The 12,800-nt window shown below is 36.8% G+C and overlaps 1 protein-coding gene across 1 annotated transcript; it reads right to left on the bottom strand.

The window, feature by feature from the left end:
* Positions 1 to 177: 177 nt before the first annotated feature.
* Positions 178 to 6,410, bottom strand: LOC144631462 (uncharacterized). The gene is made up of 3 exons (XM_078489894.1): positions 6,375 to 6,410; positions 6,203 to 6,240; positions 178 to 1,684 (listed from the first exon to the last, which is right to left on the bottom strand). Exon 3 carries the CDS (start codon positions 1,668 to 1,670, stop codon positions 1,131 to 1,133), a length of 540 nt encoding a protein of 179 aa, XP_078346020.1. The 5' UTR covers positions 1,671 to 1,684; positions 6,203 to 6,240; positions 6,375 to 6,410; the 3' UTR covers positions 178 to 1,130.
* Between the last annotated feature and the right edge of the window lie 6,390 nt (positions 6,411 to 12,800).

Consider the following 12,800-nt stretch of genomic DNA (forward strand, 5'->3'; position numbering starts at 1 on the left):
TACTTTCGAAACAGAATAAAAGTTCCACTTTTCCTTTTTGAGTTCGAGCTGTCACAACAAACGCATCGATTGGCAAATTCTCTTTAAAAGATAACAACAAAATTCTGTGCTGTTGGGGGGGGGGGGGGGGGGGGGGGGGGGGGGGGGTAAAATGGTGGAGAAGAAAAAACATTCTTATCGGATCAACCACTTCTTTATTTAAACTTCTCGCCTAGCCTGCGACCGGTAGCCGGCAAACAACAGGCCAACTAACATCAAACTGACGATTTAGCTCTCTTGCATCACGTCCACGCACTGAGCTGTGATTAGTCAGTGAATGAAAGCACTCAGAAACAACGACATCTTTAACACCATAGTTCTAACTATGTTAACACTAAATAACGTATTTCGAGCTCAAAGCAGAAACTAATTAAAGATTTGAACCGGAGATCATATGGTTCGCTAACCTATAACTAACTTTCAAACTGTAGCTTTTGGTTCCAATTACAGCTGTGGCTGGAGGAAATGCGTTTAAACCTAAGTAAACGTGATCCTTATTTTATCAGGAGCAAGCATAAAACACACGTTATAAGATAGAGTAAATATTTTGTAAATATGAAGCTAACTTCAAATTACACTGTAGAATGTTCCACTGTTCAGTGGTAAAGTTTCCGCAGTTCTTTGATCCATACGCTAACGTACTTTAAAACAGATCACTCTACAAGTGAACACACCAAAATTATAAAAATAATCACACAAGTTCTTTTCTTAACGAGTTAAACTAAAAGCCCTTGTCACTTTAACACAGGAGAACCATGTAGAGTTCATTTTACGTTGGTTGGTAAGAAAACCGAGTTGACCAACAAAAGTTGCCTTCAACAACCTATAGCTAGGAAAAAGGTAATAAATGAGGCCAGATTTGAGTAGAAGTTCAAAAACAGGAACAATCAATGCGTCGGTTTTAAAAAACATTGCCTGGCTTTACGAATTGACCGTGAAAAATTAAAGTTAGAATGACAAGAGAACTTTAGCAGTTAGTACTACAAACATCAACTAATGTAACTGAAGTGGTGACAAGTATATTCTCTAAAATATTTCAGCAAAACACCCAAAGCTTAAAATTAAAAAGAATATACTTCAACAACTGCGTTCTAGAAACCTGTGATCTCAGATCCTATCCCGATATCATGCACCTGCGTATCAGCAAACTTATCAAACACTCTCTTTGCGAAGTTTTGGCAGTTCTCGTGTACCAAATTATATGATCTCCACAGCTCGTTTTCATAAAAAAGAAACTCGATCAAATCCTTCATGGTTCCTGTTCCCTTATCGCTACTCATTACCTCTACTGGATCTGTTCTCTTTCCCCCTATGTCAAAATTCTTAACCTTATCAAGACTTCCTCTTTGAATTACAATTTGCTTGCTATCTTTCTCAATAGACCAATGGAATTTTGTTGTTTCCAGCACAACAAACTGATGGTTTGCCACTTTAGCAAATGGCTTTTTATAAACTTCGATTCTCGTTATCTCTTGGCTGTCATCAATTAAGTCAGCCATTTTCGGTATAAGCCAGAAGTCTTTAATGATTTCCGTCTCACCCCAACCATGGTCAACATCAGGGACAAACACAAGTTGATTTTTCCACTCGCCACCTGTCAAGGCTGTCAAGTTACTTTTGTCACTGGACATTGTAATTGATAAGTCTAAATGATGAAGAAAAGAAATTTAAAAACATTTTAACAAACTTTGTAATTTGACAAGTCTAATAGACGAAGATAAGGAATTTAGAATCATTTCGTTAATGTGTAAAATGTCTAATGTTTATTTTTCAGTTCTTTCGGTTTCTTTGTTCTTTTCGAGTGAGTATATTCAATAACCCCTGTCAATTACTAACTGTATGGATTCCCCCCTCGTCATATTCCCGTATTCCCTTAATAGAAAAAATTACAGAGAGGGATCAGTAGACATGTATAGCATTAGGATTAACATGAAAAACACATTAACCTTACATGTTAATGAGTATGGCAAGTAAGGGCATGTTTATATAACAGAGCAAAAAGATTAGCTGCTAGTAAGAAGTTCTAAAGGTATTAGTGCGGCAGCTGAACGTCTTGATTTTTCTTTTCCAAGATATGTTGGTGCTCTCGAGGAGGTCTGAAGGATTTTTTGCAATTCTTTCTCATTTTAATGGCTCTTGCATTAAAAACGGACAAAAATTAATGAAAAGCTTTTAAGCTTAAAACTTAAAGTTAAAACTTCTAATCTAAAGCAACAATTCTGGGGTTTTATCTCAGAGACCTGAGGCAAATACAAAGTATGGCCTCAGGGGCGGATCCAGGATTTTTCAAAGGGGGGGTGGCTGTTTACCAATATGTTTGTTTACCATTTTGCTCAAGCCCAGTTCTTTTTATGGGGGGACGGTGTTTCAGGTATTTTTTTGAAAGTGGGCGTGCAAGTTATTCTGGGTATGAGGCCCATATTTCATGGAGCCGTAGGCTCCATTCCCCTAGGGGGGTCTGGGGGCATGCCCCCCTCAGAAAATTTCTAAAAGTTGAAGCCTCTTAGACGTGATCTCCGCGCTTCTGAGCAGCTTTATACAGCTGTCAATTAAGTTATTAAACCACTGTTTTCCTTGATAGTTTGGCAAAATATTCTTTCCTCAACTTACCTTGAGTTATGTTTCGGAGAAAAAGTCTAGTTCGTATGAAATGAACAGTGATTGAAATTTAAAGTTGACAGGCCATGAACTTACAAGAAAGAACAGATATGCGTTGTTTTGCTTACCCACGTGGGTGAAAATTTTTAGCCCTTGGCAAAGTGGCCTGGAGACAACTTTGGCGACTTTGTTTGGTTGTGAAATCTCTTCGATGCGAAAAAATGGTAAGAAAACTCGCTAAAAAATGTAAACGGAGAAGAAAATCATTCCTGCAAGGCTAAAACAACTCTTGAAAGCTAAAAGGAATCTAAATTTTTAAAATTATACACCCATGTTTTGTAACGTTAAGCCAGAAGTTAAAACAGGCTGTCGAAAATCTCCTATTTTGGAAAAATGACCGTCCTTAACTTTGAACGGCCGCCTGACTATGAAAGATGGATGGACATTGTCCTTATTTTCTATCTTAATATGTTTATTTTCATTTTTCTGGTGGATCAAGGGGGGTGGCTAGCCACCCAATCCACCCCCCCCCCCCTGGATCCGCCTCTGGGCCTGATTGCAAAAGAGAATGCCCGCTCATAGATACAAGGACCTGGCAAATGAAGAAACCATCGAGAAACCATGACTTTAATTTAAATTCAATATTCCTTATTGAGCTTTCTGTCTTGATATCGAGAGAGCTTTAGTTTATGTCTTTTCGGACCAAAAGACGAGTCATATAATTTTCAGATGACTCCATCGTCAATGTAACATTTCATGCATTATTTAAAGTAAGCCCAAACGAATCCTCGCTGGCCTTAAAACAGAGCCACTGAACTTCTCCCGTACATTTACTTAATTTTCATTAGACAGGTTTTTATAAACAGGTTATAAATCAGTAAATGTTACGCTTCAGCATTGACTTTTAAGGCAAGCTTGCATAGATCGTGCACGCAACCTAACTGTTCTAGTAATTTAAAATTTAAAACTTGAAACAAATTCAAAATTTTGTTCCTTGAAACTGCATCATTTCATTTGCGTGTTTTCAGACCTTTGAGAGCTGCAGCTTTTCACTGGAAGTTTTTTCAGGGCCGGGTTGAAATTTTAATGTAACGAAGAATAGAATAAAGCTTATGAATGCGGAACATTCCTGCTGTGAAGAACTGTTCTAGAACCCTCACAGTACGTTAGGTTACAATTCCATGCTCGATTACAACTTTGAAGTATCTCGGTGCTTGTCTCAGAGAATTAATAACTGAAACTAGGGTTAGAGACATTGCCTGCCTAGTAGCTGCAAATTAATTTACTGAACGGCTTTTCTGGTAAAATGTGCATTTTTTGCAGACCCTAAAGAAAAATATTTAAAAACAGAAGATCATAATTAGTGCCTCTTGAAACAAATCTTGGTTAATTTTGGCTGTAAGGTACAGATTGTTGTACCTGCGTTATATTAAGAAACGTAAAATTGCCTCGGAAGCGGTTTTTTGGTCAATGGACCTCTCTCGAGTAAGTTCTCACTGCCGAAATTGCCTTCCCAAAGCGAGTCTTCAAAAACCTGATATATCATCGGTAACGAGCGACTTTATCAGCTTCTGGCTGAACCTTTATTGAAGATTTATTGAAATTAACCTTTTTCATGGTTGTGTAAAATATCCATAAACAGATGCTGTTTTGAAACGATTTAAAAGTACCACACTTACTGTTAAAGCCAGCAATGATTCGGTAGTTGAAATATAAAACACTTCGCAAAGAAAGACGAACTACTTGATTTGTATTAGTTGAGGAAATGTTCCAGTAAGATTTGACAACAGTGCCAAAACTACAGAGTTTCTGGCTCAGCCCACCGAGGTGGATTTTTTTTTGTGCTAACGCTCACAAGTAAATTCATGAGTTTGCTTTTATGATTTTTGCTGATCACAATATTATTGAGAGTTGACTGATACTCTATTTTCCAGCGCATCAAATACAAATACTAGAGCTTTGTGACACTCATTGCATCCTCATTATTGACATTAGCTTTGTTTCAACTGGGTCTAATACGAGCCCGGGGGGGGGGGGGGTACTGCATATAACGGCCTATACGGGGAGGCTCCGCCCGAAAAGGGGTACCTTTTTCAGGCTTCAGGTATGTAAAAGGGTAGGGATTTCACGAGTTTAAGTATATGAAAGGGTATGGAAATCTGTCATTTGGCTATTTAAAAGGGCCTTAAATTAAAATATTTCGAACAGACGCAATTTATGGCTGTATTATTTTAATTTATTAATTAAGCGTTACATAAAAATGACAAGAAAACGTGCTATTTTAAGTCCACGCCATGTCTCTTAGGTATATGAAAGGGGTACCTTTTTTCAGTTAAAGGTATACGAAAGGGGTACAATTTCTGTCAAAAATGGTATATAAAAGGGTAAGGGGTTAGAACTTGGGGCGGAGCGTCCCCGTATAAAACTTTTTGGAGTACCCCCCCCCCCCCCGGGAATACGAGCAGGGTTTGAAACCCAAATTTGACACGGCGATTTACTTGTTTGGTAATAAAAGTTTTTGTTCTAATGTATTTAAATGTTATATGACAATCAACCCACGAGAAAACTAGAAAGTCGCGACCCGTACGTACAGTACTGTTTGCTGCAGTTCAACTGACTTGGATTCCTCGGTGGAATAATTAACTTTCATACCCAAAGTCGACAATTAATGCGTACTATATCATGAGCGATTTCGAGGCTAATTTGCGCCACAAATTGTGCACTCCCTGAACAAACTGAAACAAATGGCTCGTATACGCTAAAATATTTTGCTTTCTACGCATTTTTAAAAATTCTTGCTTTTTCAACTTATTGCATGAGAACGAGTTAAGAGTCTGCTGTCCATATAACATAACGTCTAAGTACGGCGTAAACCAAATGACAAGCATGCCTTGAGTTATTAACAACAAGTGTAATGTCTAGGCCTTTCTGAAAAGTCTGATAAGGGTCGTAACAGGCGAACCGAGGCCTTTTCCTATTTAAAAATCTTAAATTTATTTTTTTTTTCATGATCCTGTAAGAGGCTTTGGCATTACCAGTAAGTTAGTTAATTAAAAATGAAAGAAGTGTTTCCTTCTCTTATATTGCCTAAAAATGGCATTTTGGGGGATTTGGGATTTCAAAGTTTGACTTCCAAGTGGCTCGCACTTTCCGCGCTTCGCAATTGCCTCAAACATCAGAATATTGGTCTGCTGATCTGATTTATGAGTTACAAAAAAGTTAGAAGAATTGGACACTTTCTTCGCTAAGAATAACTGAGCCATCGACTGTACTGCGAAGAACGAACAAGCACACATTTAAAGCTTTGGAATCATATATATTTGCTCCAATTTTGACCATTTCTAAAGGAATATTAATTATTTAAAAAGGAAAAATTCTCGATACACTCGCTCTTGCTCTTACAAGTTGAAAATGAAAATGTGTAACACCAGAATTTTACTATTTTGCAATCAAAATGAAATGAGTAGATAGAGCGCCAATAATTAACTTGTTATTTCTGGCAAAATGACTACATGTTTTTTTAAAAAATACATATATGTAATTTCACGAAAGAAAACGTACTTACAAGTTGGTATAATCCAAGTGCAGGTGAAACTTGTAATCCTTTCAGGAAAAAATCAAACAGAAGTGATCAAAACTCATGAGTATAGAAAAGGGCAATAACTTGTTATTTCTGTCAAAACTGACTACATTTTTTTAAAGAAAATATAAAATTTCACGAAAGAAAAAGTACTTACAAGTTGGTAGAATCCAAATGCAAGGCAACGGCTTGTAATCCTTTCAGAAAAAAAAAAAACAGGCAAAGATGATCAAAAATCAGCACCAAACTTCAACATTTAAATAAAATAAAAAAATTCAGCAGAAACACAATCATACGTACCTAAGGAGTCTCCAGTATAGGATGAGTTGGTAACAAAGCCTCTGTGCCTTTAAGTAGTCCCAAGAAGGAACCAAATTTCGGTACGAGTGTCAATCAAACAGAGGGTGGAATAAGGCGTAACCGTCTTTGTCTTCTTTGTTTTAAGTTGTTTTTATTCCTTGTTCAGCATCCTATCTCGTGGTTCACTGGTCTTCAGATAATAGCGAATTTTTAACATGGCGTCTGTGGAATCATTTGTGGTTAAATGGGAAGAATGCAGCGCCACTTTAAGGTCAACAACAGGCGTGGGGTCGATGGTCATTAGTTTTAAGCTGAAAGACACTCTTTTCAAAACTTTTGTATTGGGTTGTTTTAATTCCTTGTTTAAATTCTGCTCTCATGAAAAAAAACAAATTTTCCTCGATTTTGGAATTCTTAATTTGCTTTCTTTCGTACTGCATGGAAACGGATGATTTCTTAGATTCAACGGGGCGAGTGCTGCTTTGCCGAAATGATTTCGGCCCCCTTTCTCCCCTTTCTTTCCCCCTTTCCGCCCCTGAAATACTCTGGCCATTTGTCAGTTCAATTTTATTGCAAAGTTTCTGAGATACAAGCGATGGAATGTTCTTCAAACGTTGCTTTATTCATCGTTTAATCTCGAGTAAACGTGTAGATCCTTCTATAGACTGGTCAAGTGCATTGCCGGTTTTTTCATTGTGAATAATTTTTACAGTGCCGTAATATCAGTGGCACAAAAGTGATAAGAATTTTTCTATCACAGGCAAATTACACACACAAATTAAAGTTTTTCTTTCGTCTTGTACTGAAAGTTGAATATGATATAAGTCACACTAACAAAATAGGACTGAGTCTATAACAAAAACCGTAACAGGAACTTGACATGCAACCAGACCCTTCTACAGAAGGAGAACGGTTGAATTTAATTATTTAAGACTAACCTTTTGTTAATTATGGTATTTTGAGCGTCACCACAAATGCATGGTCAGCTACGCGGAACTGACAACGAGATAAAACTCGGGAGACTGAATTGAGCTTTTGTCTTTGCTCACGACTGAGCAAAGTTTCCTATCAAATAAAGTTGATGGCGTGTGTTGGTATATAACGAAGGTCCTTACTTCTTTTTGTCTTTTAATTGCAATTGGGCTGGTCCACAAATTTTCTTTTTATCTGAGCCTTAAACAACATGCGTATTTAGCTAAGAAGACGTACATTGGAACATTTAATGTTACCCAGGCTGTTTAAACCAGCCAAATTAATCAGTGAAACACTGATCAGATTCTTGTATGAGACTCATTGAATCTGTAACCTGGTACAAATCAAATTAACCAGTGAAACAAATTCTTGTATTGGATTCATTATGAGTCCAATACAAGAATATGTTCCACTCGTTTTAAAAGGCCTCAGTAATAAGGGAAACATGTTCTTTCAACTTGTCTTGCAACAGAGTTATGTTGCACCCGTATTGCAAGTTGCGGAAACATACTGCACAAAGTTGAACTCATGTTTACTTACTCGGGATGTAATACGCGCAAACAAACACTCTACAACTTGCAATGGAACATTCTTGCAAGATAAGTTAAAAGAAAATGTTGCGCGTATTACTGGGCCTTTAATTTGGCTAGTACCAGCTTAGAGATAAAATTAGTTTAATGAACTTTAGCCTCTGTTGAGCGGATAGAAATTTCACGAACGTAGCCTGATTGAACATGTTCCTGTTATTACGACGCAAGCGGATGTAGTAAGTACAGGGACGAATAGCTTTTCTTTGTTATACGTTGTTTAACATCTTATCTCGTACGTATGTGGTATTAAAAGTCAAATGGAAACAATGAGCAAAGTCAATAATATGCGTGGGTTGATCGTTAGTCTTAAGCTGAAAGACACTCTGTTCAAAAAAACTTTATTACCTTATTATAGGAATATAACGAAGCATTTTAACAACGCGAACAAAACTTAAGCGTAATAAAATTAACGCGAATTTAAGAAAAGTTCTGGTTAAATGCTTATACTAAACGCGTTTACAGCAATAAAATGTCGTTTTTGGAATACTTGATTTGCTTTCTTTCGCAATTCAAGGAAACAGATGATTTTGTATTGGGTTGTTTTTATTGTTTTGTTTTTTTTAACCCCTGTTGAGCGGATGGAAATTCAACAGAAGGAACTGACCGGATTGAACATGTTCCTGTTTATATTAAATAAGGGCGGATGTACTAATTTCCTTTCCTTACATCTTAGATGAATACACAGGATGCTCCACGCTTAAACAGTCACAGGGATATAAACAATACAATTATAAGTCTTCACTCACAGCGTAAAAAGCTTTTGTTTCTTGCGAGAGGATGTAAATTCCATGATAAAAAAGACACTCGAAAAGTTCGACTAGATCACGAACTAAACGCAGACTTTTTCAAATTTCTCCTGTCTGCTAGTACATTTGTCATATATTTTGTAGTGGAAAAACTCAAAAAAATAACAGAAAAAGGTGCTGTAATAGCTCAAGTGTGCTGGTATCACACCGCCATGATAAATAGTCTGAAACTGCTAGAAAATATATGCGTTTTCCTTTTTTGAGCAGAAGTAGATCGGACACGCGAATGGGCTAAAAAATTTCCCATTTTTGTCATAAGAATATAAGGGTCGGTTTTAGGTTCGTGTTGTGAAAGATCAAAGTGTTTTAATTTTTTTGCTTAGTCTTCGATCAGCCAAATCGTAAACGAGCCAAGAACAATTTGGAGAACATTTTCGTTTTGATTCTCTTTACCTGTGTCATTTATCATGAGAGAGGTGAAGAGAAAAGGCAGAGATTTAATTCATTTTAAGGAAACATTAAGGCGGCAATAGCCGCTAAACTCTACGACGCAAAATTCTTTTATTAGAAACAAGCTCCCTAAAACCTTCGAATGACTAATAGTTTCATAATTGCTATTTCATCCCTACAAAGCCCAATAAACCAGGCTGCATCTGTGTGTAATTAACTAGGGGCGCAATAGAGAACCAACCAAATTCGAAACAACAACATCTTCGAAAATATCAAACGATTTATTAAAAAAACATATTCAATGTGATCAATTAATTTACTCATCTTAGCAGTTGGAGTAGTTGAAGCAAAGAATTCCTTTAAGTTCTAAAAGTTTTTATTTTTTAAATTGTCTCACTGCAGTTTACATTTATTCGGTATTTTAGGACAAAAAGTGACATGCAGCTCTCGAAGTTTACTTCAATGAATTATAATCTTAACCTGATTAGAATTAAATGAGCAACATGAAAAAATATAAACAGAAGAAACAACAGTAAAAACAGGCAAAACATACCAGATAATTTATTAACGTCCATGTCTTCTTAGAAAAGTCTATAACATTGAAATGCAGTCTGCATGGATTTGATTTCTTCCACTGTCCCACAGAATCATTTTTCCAATAATAATAAAGTAGTTTTTTAAATTATTTGAAGAGCACAGTTTTGATATTATTGCATGTTTTTTCGACGTAAAAGACGTTCGATTCCGTGGATGAAATTCTGCAGCCACGTATCACAAATGTACCTCACAGTTGAAACAAGAATCTTTGAATTGTACACCGTCTTCTAATTAAATATAAATCCATTATTTCTTACTCTTAGGACGATCTTGTCTTGTTTCGTTAGTGTGACAAGTACGCGAATTTTGGTCTGCGTAGAAGGTTACACATTCTGTTGGGCTATTGCTTCCAAGCAGTCCATATCGTTCCTCCTGCATCGCAACCGTCACAACTGAGGCCATTTTGAACCGAGAAAATTCCTTCGCACTCCCATCCACCTCACGGCTTTTATCCTCGAGGACTTGCAATAGTTAGGATAATCTTATCGGGATTGTTATTACGAAACTTGAATGTAGAAATCAGTGAAGCTGTACTGAACTGAAGTACTGAAGTAACATCTTAAATGATGAGGCGTTTAAGAAATAAAGTTCTAGAAAGTTTTGTTGTGAGTTCTGTTGAGTATAAAAACACTATGCTCGCAGATTTAGGCCCTGTACTTTGATAAATATTCCAAAAACAGAATGCTACAAGTCCTACAAAGGTTCGTTTTCGTTTGGGGGAGCACAAATATGGAACTTTCTCCCACGGCCTTACTCCGTCCTCTCGCTCAGAACTTAAAAATTAGCTACATCTAACAGCATTTGTAAAAGGAACCTATTGTTTGGCTATCAAACCGGCACTTAATCCTTAGATTTTGCTGTTATTGTTTTTTTTTTTAATTTAATTATTTTAATATAAAATAACTGAGAGGAGATTTGTAAACATAATTTTGCTCGTTTATTTAAATTTACTTGCATTTACATAAGTTTCTTAACTTGTTGTAACTACAGGTATTCAAATAAAAGCGATTCTTTCATGATCAATTATTCACATTTCGTGCTTCACCCCTCGTGGAGAGAGTGATAAGCTCGGCTGAAGTCGCTCCACACAAATTCTGAAAGCACAATTTCGTGTAAATAACCAAAAATACACTATAGGAATAAACTACATACTTACTTTTAAGAATTTTCCATCTTATTCTGGAGCAATTTAGCAAACAAGCAAAATCATCAACCATGCAGTTTAGGGCGGAGGTGAACCGTTTCCCGCAGGGTTGAAAGCACATAGCGTGATATTAAAGTTTGTTTCTATTTTCAGCACATAACGACAAGCACATGATTACACGGGAAGTTCGTTATCTTTTGGTTAGGACATGCGTTCAGCTGTAAAATGAATTCTTTGGCCAAAAAACGATCGTTGAAAACGATGGTGAACGAGGAAAGCGTGGCTTCTCAGACTGATGGAGTCTTTTTTGAACGACAACTTTTCAGATTAAAAATCACTAGCATTACCAGGTGACCGACTATAGCGCAATCTCACAATCTACGCTAATCTAGATGTTTAAAACAGTGAAATCGAAGTTTGTTAATCAAGCCTTTAAATTCATGAAGTTCTGTTGGAAAGGAGAAGGAATTTCACGTTGTGTTTGCTAGCAACAGCCTTCTTCGCATCGACTGCTACATGTACAAGTACCAGTTCCGTTCCGAAGGCATGAGGGAGCAGTACAAGAACATGTTCTGCTACTACATTCAAGTGGGAGTCTTGGATATCATGAAAGTCCCTCCACAAATCTTACTCTATGAGTTGACCAGATCCTCTGGCGATCCAAATAATCTGGAGAAAGCAAGTCGACATCTGGAACAGGTAGCCAAGTTTTCCCACAGACTTGCAAAACATCGTGTCCGCGTTGGGACAGACAGTCAGTGGTAACGACCACGATTTGGAGCATGATGATACACAGGTGAAGATGCTGACATCATTTGTTGTCCATGAAAAAAAAAAGAGGAAGAAGAAGATCAAAAGACTGAAGAAGTCGACGAGGATGAAGAATAAGGCGTAGGAGAAGAAAAACAATAAGAAGAAAAAAAAGAACTCAAAAAACTATGATAGTCAGAGTGTGCTCATAGGCTCATAGTGTTTTACTAACTCTTCTGGCTACTAACATTTATCTACGTATACTCAAGTAGTGTGTTTTTAAGCTAAAGTGTGTTTCTTATTTCTTATCCATTTATTTTATCCAGAGTGTCTAAGGTAAAGTTTGTTTCTTGTTTCTCCGAGTGCATGCATTGATCCTCGATCAAGAGTGTTCTACTAATTTCGAGTGTGTTTATCCATAATCTGAGTGTGTAGGAGATGGTAAAGAGTGTGTTTTCAGTTTAAAATGACTAAAAAGTGTGATTTTTTTATTTCTCCGAGTATATGTATTTATCCAAGTTCAAGTGTGTTATAATAAACTTGCGTGCATTTATCCATAATCTGAGTGTGTGGCTGATTTGGAGGGGTGCTTTGTAAAGTTTATTTGCCCATGATCGGCGCCTCTACGATACAATACAATACAATTAGATTTCAACAAGTACATTGATGAATATTGAATATTGGAATTTTATCATTTGGGATTTATGAACAAGTGGATATCGACCCAGAAATGGAGGCTGAATACTTTGTATAATCGCCTAGAAATAACAAAAAGTTAATTTTGCCTGAAACATTATAAAATCGACAGTCAGTAGACAGGCGAGTCTGTTTTCTGCCCTAAGCATGGAGCTGAACAAATCACACTTAGCTAGAGATATGAACTTGAGAATTCGGAACAAAAAACAGCGAGCTACTCGGACTCAAAATAGGCAAGTTCGAATACTGTTCTTTCGATTTCCTGTAGCAATGCTGAAATGTAGTTATATATATGGAGGTATAATTCCACAAGAAAAGTATAGCGATCTTCCTTCTGA

The sequence above is a fragment of the Oculina patagonica genome, chromosome 12 (assembly GCF_052425735.1).
Source record: "Oculina patagonica isolate OP01 chromosome 12, crgOcupat, whole genome shotgun sequence".
NCBI classification, from domain to species: Eukaryota; Metazoa; Cnidaria; class Anthozoa; order Scleractinia; family Oculinidae; genus Oculina; species Oculina patagonica.